We start from the raw sequence: 7,001 nt of genomic DNA, 5'->3' as shown, positions 1-7,001 counted from the left end.
TTCTGCTGCAGCATTTCTCAACCTCATGCCATCACCACAGTGCTTGCACAGGTGTTCCTAAATCTCCCAGTCATTCTCAAATTGCCTTTGACAGCATCATATTCGTCCCACTCTTGTTTTTAACATTTTTTTTTCTTCATCCTTTAAATTCCAGGGACTCTTTCTTATTAGAATTCTTGACAAAAAGTAACTGTGGTGGTTCAACTTCTTATCACTGGAACACAGCTATTCAAATCTCAACACTGAAATTCAGGAGCATAGAGAATTGCATCTCTCTCAAAGGCCACAGCAGCAAGAGATTCTTTGCCTGTGCTTAGCTACTTATTTCTGCTTTCCTCATCCTTGAACAGTCCTGCAAAAGCAAACAGGTAAAGAACAAAAAACTCAGTAACAGAATCCATCTGGGTGAATAGAAAGATGGTATGTTGGTGTGGACATGGACAGCTCTTCTAGTGTTTAAAACACAGCTTTAGGTGTAATTAAACCGGTTGTGTTCTACAAACAGAAGATCCAAGTAAACAACAGCCCTCCTCTGGAGCCAGGGCTGTTTGTTTCACTGTGGGCAGGAGTGTTCACAGCAGGGGATACTGAAGAGCACAGATGCTTTCCTGCATGGACAGCCTTTCTCTGTTAAAGAGAAAGCCTGGTGTTCCCAGGCTTCCGTTTTTTCAGAAGATGACATTTTCCAAACTGATATGATTGCCATGGGCGTACTGAGCAAGTTTAACCTCTCCCTCAAAATGTATTTTTTTTTGACAAGCTGTATTTGATTTAAACTGTTCTTATATGTGCATACTCTGCAAATGGAAATGTGATACTCACACATCATCACCTACCGCTGCACACCATTATTAGTGAAACAAGTTAGCTCCTCCCAGAAGAGGCGCAAAGTCTGTATCTGGAGAACACCTAACTTTGGGGCTCTAGGTTTACAGCAAGTGATCCCTCTGTAGATTAAGTCCCAAGTACATTAAAGCAGACTACAGCCAGTCTTTGCTTTGTAAGAGTTGCTTTATGGTCTGGATGAGCTGGGGAGAAATTTGGGCTGAGAGGCCACATTGCTGGTCAGAGCCCATATGCAGAAAAGTGCTCCTGTGTCCTTACAGGCTTGTGTCTGCCTGTCCCAGGCATGAGTCCTCCTCATGGCCTCTGCAGGAATGAAAATCAGGCCTGTGCTGAATTGTTGTCTGGGTGTAACTGGGGCAGCTGGGGCCAAGCTGCAGAGCACAAGTCTCCATGGGAAAGGCTCGAGGCTGAGTCAGTGAAATGGTCTGATTGTGTCTCCCCATGGTGCTCCTTCTCTGCCACCATCTCAGCCTTCAGAAATCTGCAATAGACGCAGTGGAATTTTTCCTTCTCTGGGTACCCTTGTTGCCCTTGAGTGGTTAGCACCATGCCTGGGCCTCACAAAATTTGAGGCCTCCTCCTAATTACAGCAAGCAGTGTTCTGACTAAGAGCTTGTAGAGCTCTTTGGGCTGTTGAGTGGAAGGCACTGTATAATGGATGAAAGCATTTAAATTTCATGCTTTTATTTAGAAATAGAATATTTTTCTATAGGGCACCACCCTTGCATTTCCCAGCCGAGTCTACATATACCTCCTAAGACTTGGAAGGTTACATCTAATTGGAAACAGCATGATGTAGCCTTTCTTCATGTTCCTTGTCTGTGCAGTTCCAAGTTGCCAAAGCACAAGCATTCTCTGAACAATGTAGTTTTCTGTTCTGAAATACACTGACACATGGTTATTGGTTGATGAATTGGATGAAACCAATCATTACCCAAATCAAGCACAAGTGTAACTCACACTGGATGGCCAAGTATCTCTTGAAGCCATCGAGGGAAAGAGGATTACTTTCGCATTTCAGGCCTCACATTCTCCTTGTTTCTGGTCCCTGCCATGCCAGGAGGGTGAAAAGTAAGAGACAGTTGGGGGGTTCGGCTGAGCATTGCAACTCACGGCACTCTCTGCCAGCTGCAAATGCACAGCAAACAGTGCCAAATCGTCAAGGGAAAAATGAAAGCCCATTAGCAGGATGAGCCCGGGGAATCACGTTTGAGAGGCTGCAGAGCACTTATCTGATGGACCAAGACCATTAAGCACCGCAAGGTGCAGCAACCCGCCCCCTCGCACCGAGTGCGGACATGGGGGTGTCTGCCCAGCCCGCCGTGCACGCGGCTGCTCCGCTGGTCTGCGGGGGCTCCTGTGGGAACCTCCGGGGGCCTGGTTGGCAGCAGAGCAAGAGGAGGGGGCAGAGCTACCCTCGGACGGGAGCCCTGGCAGCGGGAAAACGTCGGCCCACCCACCCTCCAAACTTGCGGCAAGTGGCTTCGGCGAGCTGAGAACGAGTGTCCTGTCCTGGGGAGTCCCGACAGCACCTGCCCACCCGCAGGCCCGCACCGGCCCTGGGCAGCCGGGCGTGGGCAGGGGGCCCGGGACCCCCGGTACGCGCTTCCCACTCCAGGCTCCTATTGGCCGCGGGGCGGGACCTGCCGCCCCACTCCCGGCCCTACATTAGGGGAATATTGCCCCGGCGGGAAGTGGGGCAGGTGTGGGTGCGGTACTGCTCCGCGGGCTATGGACCTGGGGTACTTTCCCCTCGCCCTCCCGCCGGGACTGTGTCGCGGGGCCCGGCTGCCTCCCTGCCGGCGGGGGGACAGCGCCTTCCCGGCGCTGGGTACCGCGGCCAGCGCCGCGCCTTCCCCGCCGCCTGCGTGCGCGGAGGATGTGGGGTACGCGGACGCTTCGGCCGCGGCATCAGGCTCCAGCTACTGGCCGTCTCGAGGAGCCGGATCACCGGGCTACGCCACGTCCATCTTCCCGCTGCCGCCGCCGGAGTCCGGCAGTCCCTGCCCCTGTCCTGGCGCGGGGGGCGCGGAACTAGGACGACTCTGTCCCTGCCCCGGGCCAGCCCCAGCTCCCGGCTCCCTGGCCCCCTCAGCGGCCCCGGCGGCTCCCCGCACCTTCGAGTGGATGCGACCGAAGCGGAGCCTGCCCGGAAGAAGTGAGTTGGGGAGGCGAGGTGCGGACGGGGGCTGCTCTCATCCCGGCTCCCTTCATCCCGACTCCCCTCTGCCCCAGTCCTGTTCTGGCCCTGGCCCCGGCCCCGACCCTCGTCCTACTCCCTTCCCTTGCCCCGCTGAAGCGCGGTGTTTTTGTGCGTTGCAGGCGGCGCTGCGCCGTGCAAGGGAGACCCTCCTGCCTGTCCCACACGCACCAGCTTCAGCACCCGGCAGCTGACAGAGCTGGAGAAAGAGTTTCACTTCAGCCGGTACCTGTCGCGGGCCCGCCGCCTGGAGGTGGCCCGCTCGTTGCGGCTTCGCGACGCCCAGGTGAAGGTCTGGTTCCAGAACCGCCGCATGAAGCAGAAGAAGCGGGAGCGGGAGGCGCAGGCCGCCCCCGCCACGGAGCCCACAGGTGTTCCGGGAGGCTCCGCATGAGGCCCAGCCGTTCCCCACGGAGGGTTCTGCCGGGGACGTCGGGGCCGGGTTGGAAACTACGGCCGGCAGCGCCTAGGGTGTCCTTTCACGAGGGACCGCGGCGATACAGCTCCGTTGTTTCTCTTGTCGCAACTTATTTTATTGATGAGGATTTAGAGAAAGGCGCCAGCCTCAAACGCTGCTGCTGTTTTCGGGCCGTCCGAGACTGCGGGAGCTAACAGGTGCTGTTGCCAGCGCACGGCAGAGCAGAAAGCAGCTTTACCAGCTGGGGTGGTGGGTCCGCGAGGGGGGATTACCCCAAGCTACGGACCCCTTCTTCGTTTAGCATTTAAAAAGACAGATCCACAGCCTCAGCAGAGTTCATGCCTGCAGAAAAGAGGGAGAAATGCCGATAAGGTACAGAAGAGGTTATTTATGCTTGTATTTATTGTTTATTCATTCTCATTCATTTTCCTGCTGAGAAAAAGGCTTAAGAGAAGCATATCTTCCCATTCCAACTGCAGAGGTGCTGAGATTTTCCTTGCTGAAGCTCTGGGCTACATGGGACAGGCCAGCAGCTACTCTGCTGGCACCCAGCACCTCTTGTGTGTGTCTGAGCAAGGACAAAACAATATAAAGTCTTACAATGTCCAGGGCCAGACTCTCAGATCATGCAGCTCTCCCAGGCTTGATTGTATCTTATGGTTAAAGAAATGCACCACATTAAATCACTTCGCAACAAATTCTACCACATGCAAAACCTCAGGACCTGTTACGCAGAGAAAGATGCCTGGGTTTGATGACAGGCCTCTGCCAGCAAAAGACCAAGAAGATTCCTGGGTCTCTTACCCGAGGTATCTGTTAAAAAAGGATGACAATAACTGATTGCCCCATACTGGATTTACAGGAAGATGCTTTTATTTATTTGTGGAACAAAATGATTTTGAATAACTTTTGCTGCTCCAAATTTTTGTGGACTGTTGGACTCTGAGGTGAGGAACAATTTGTAGAACCAGGGAATGTGGATCTCAGGAGACTTGTAAGCACAAGATCCTGCCTGGAAGCCTAGACATCAACAGATGGTCTTTTTTGAATTCTTGCATATTCTGAAGCATAGAGAGAAGATGAAGATGGATGTCTCAAGTCAGAAAATCTGCAATGTAGAGGATACTTATTTTCTATACTACCTTCCACTTCCCAAAGTGCTCACATGCTTTCTTGTGAAGACTTCTGTTCTGCTGAGGGACTGGGAAGCCCCTGCCTATGGCAGCTTCAGCAGAGATTGGGGGAAGCCCTGGGAGACAGTGTGCTCCCAAAAGCTGGGTAGACACGTTGGGATGATGACACAGCAGCAGGTCCATGGCTGAGCAGGGACAGGAGGCCTCCTCAGCAAGCAGATAGGCCTCCTGCAGCGAGCGCCTAAGTGAGGGAACTTCCCAAGAGAGAAGAGTTTGGTTACACATCATATCCTGAGTGTACCTGGAAAGTACAATAAAGCTGGAGGCTTGCAGTTGTGCATGTACACAGGAACATTTTTGTTCTGTATGTGATGTTATGGTTCATGTCTCACTGGCTTGTTCATTTCATGACTTATCACTGACAGCTTCTCAGGATGGAAGTACTCATGTGAAACCAGTTGCAACAAAAAAATGTAGTTTGCAGTTTTTTATTAAATTAATGACACCAACCATGCATTTATGCTTCAGGCTGATCATTCATTAAAAAACAGCAAATAATATTTCTGCCACCAGTTTTTGAGAAGATAGTATTTAAACCAGAGTAAAGCAAAATCTGGTAAAATTAATGAAAATTTAAATAAATCAAATTTATTTTGCAAATGGAATATTGAAAGCAAGTCAGATTCTAACCAACCCTTTGCAGGTATTTTTAAGGTGCTCTTTAAACAAGTCTCCTGCTATTATTCCTTCTTTTTTTTAAATAAGCAATAAGCGCAGACACGTAGACAGAATAACCCATGTCTCTAAAAGCATATGGCTCGCCCACTAATGTTAGAAAACAGCTGTGTTTTCAGTTGCCTCCAAATTTGTCATGTCTGTGGGGTTGCCAGTTTGTCAGCCTTTTATTTCCCTAATGATTTTGACATTTGTACTAGGCACTTCAGGCCAGAGGAATGTTCTCCATACTGTTGACGTGCTCCTGCACTACCAACATGGAAAGAAAGATTCTCATTGATTGCAGTGGTGCTGGATCAGGACGTTAGAGTACACTAAGTCTTTTAAAAGGAATATTTTCATGCTGTATTTTTCCCTGAATAAATAAATACATGTACTGGCCTTGTAGCAGTGCATAGTTTTGTATCCATCAATATGACACATCCTGAATATACAGGAATTTACTTGCAAATTAAGAAAAAACCTTACAACTCTTTTATGGCAGTCTGAATTGATTTGCTGGTATGAACACAACTGTATTGTAATAACTGGTATTAAGTATTAAGTGTAATTTCTGCTCACATGACATGGCCATTTTAATAGGATCTTTTTTCTTCACAAACAGTTTTAGCTGTATGAGGATTAGATACTGCTCCTTTGCACCATTCATTCAGCAAGATACCCAAAGGAAGGAGCTAATGCAAGTTGTGTGCCAGTTCCTGAATAATTAAATAAAAATGCCTGTGATATACATGGATGCACACGAGTCAAATAAATGATAGATAAGGTCTAAGGTTCATTCATTGAACATTAATTCCAAGACTTGTGTCTCACATGTTGGATTTGATGCCTAGCAGTTGGAAACAGATTCTAGGTTAGTCAGATAGAGGTAAGAGCACAAGCTACACTTCTCATTGCAGTCCAAAAAAATATTCCAGAGTTGCCTCAGTAGATACACACCACCATACAACTATCTCAAATTATGAAAATATTATTTTCAGCTTTAATTTCTCTCAGACGTCATTAGCAAACACAGAAAGACCATTCTATTTCAGTTGTATACTAATTTTTGTCTGCTGATTATTGCTCAAAGAGCCATGGGCTACAAAGGGACATGAACAATTTTTTTTTTAATGTATTCCCATCAGAAAACAGAAGCATTGAATCAGAACAAAAGTATTGATTTGTAAGGCTTCCAACGAGAAAAAAGTTGTACAATTACTGTTTCTGAGCAGTATGAATGTCAACATAGAGATTTCATATCCTTTGCATAGGTAAGTGATAATAGAAAGTCACACCTCTGAAACCTAAGCTTAGGCAAGAACCCAGGCTTGCTTCTGCATGGGTATTTGGCTTCCCATGCAGAACTGAATATGTTATACCTTGCAAGTACAGCACAGGGAATGCTTTGCTGAAAGTCAAACCAGTGACTCCAGTTTATGATATAAGCTGCATATACAGGTTTATTTTGAGCATGAAAGAACACAGAAGTTAGCCAGAAAACAAAAATATGCAACCCAATCACCACATTATAATCTTCTTTTAAAAGTGTGCCATTTCCTCTATTTATTGGTAAAACCTGGAATGGTGGCTTATGCATAAAACAGTAAAGCTTATTAGTAGAGAAGAACAGACTGCTACCAGAGGAGAACAGACTACTACTTCTTAAGAAAAATTTTTGCAAGCAAAA

At 48.1% G+C, this 7,001-nt stretch overlaps 1 protein-coding gene across 1 annotated transcript; it reads left to right on the top strand.

The window, feature by feature from the left end:
* Positions 1-2,577: 2,577 nt before the first annotated feature.
* Positions 2,578-3,440, top strand: LOC128967175 (homeobox protein Hox-D1-like). Its single transcript, XM_054381219.1, has 2 exons — positions 2,578-3,004; positions 3,169-3,440. Exons 1-2 carry the CDS (start codon positions 2,578-2,580, stop codon positions 3,438-3,440), a joined length of 699 nt encoding a protein of 232 aa, XP_054237194.1.
* The last annotated feature ends 3,561 nt before the right edge of the window (positions 3,441-7,001 follow it).

The sequence above is a fragment of the Indicator indicator genome, chromosome 5 (genome assembly GCF_027791375.1).
Source record: "Indicator indicator isolate 239-I01 chromosome 5, UM_Iind_1.1, whole genome shotgun sequence".
Taxonomy (NCBI): Eukaryota; Metazoa; Chordata; class Aves; order Piciformes; family Indicatoridae; genus Indicator; species Indicator indicator.
Note: the sequence above shows the minus strand (reverse complement) of the source record. Positions and strands in the feature narration are given on the sequence as shown.

What these genes read in the sequence shown, in the direction of transcription:
- LOC128967175 (XM_054381219.1), top strand. Translation starts at nt 2,578, where the DNA reads ATGGACCTGGGGTACTTTCCCCTCGCCCTCCCGCCGGGACTGTGTCGC. An exon ending in GCGGAGCCTGCCCGGAAGAA is followed by an intron (nt 3,005 to 3,168) that starts GTGAGTTGGGGA and finishes TGTGCGTTGCAG; the next exon opens with GCGGCGCTGCGCCGTGCAAG.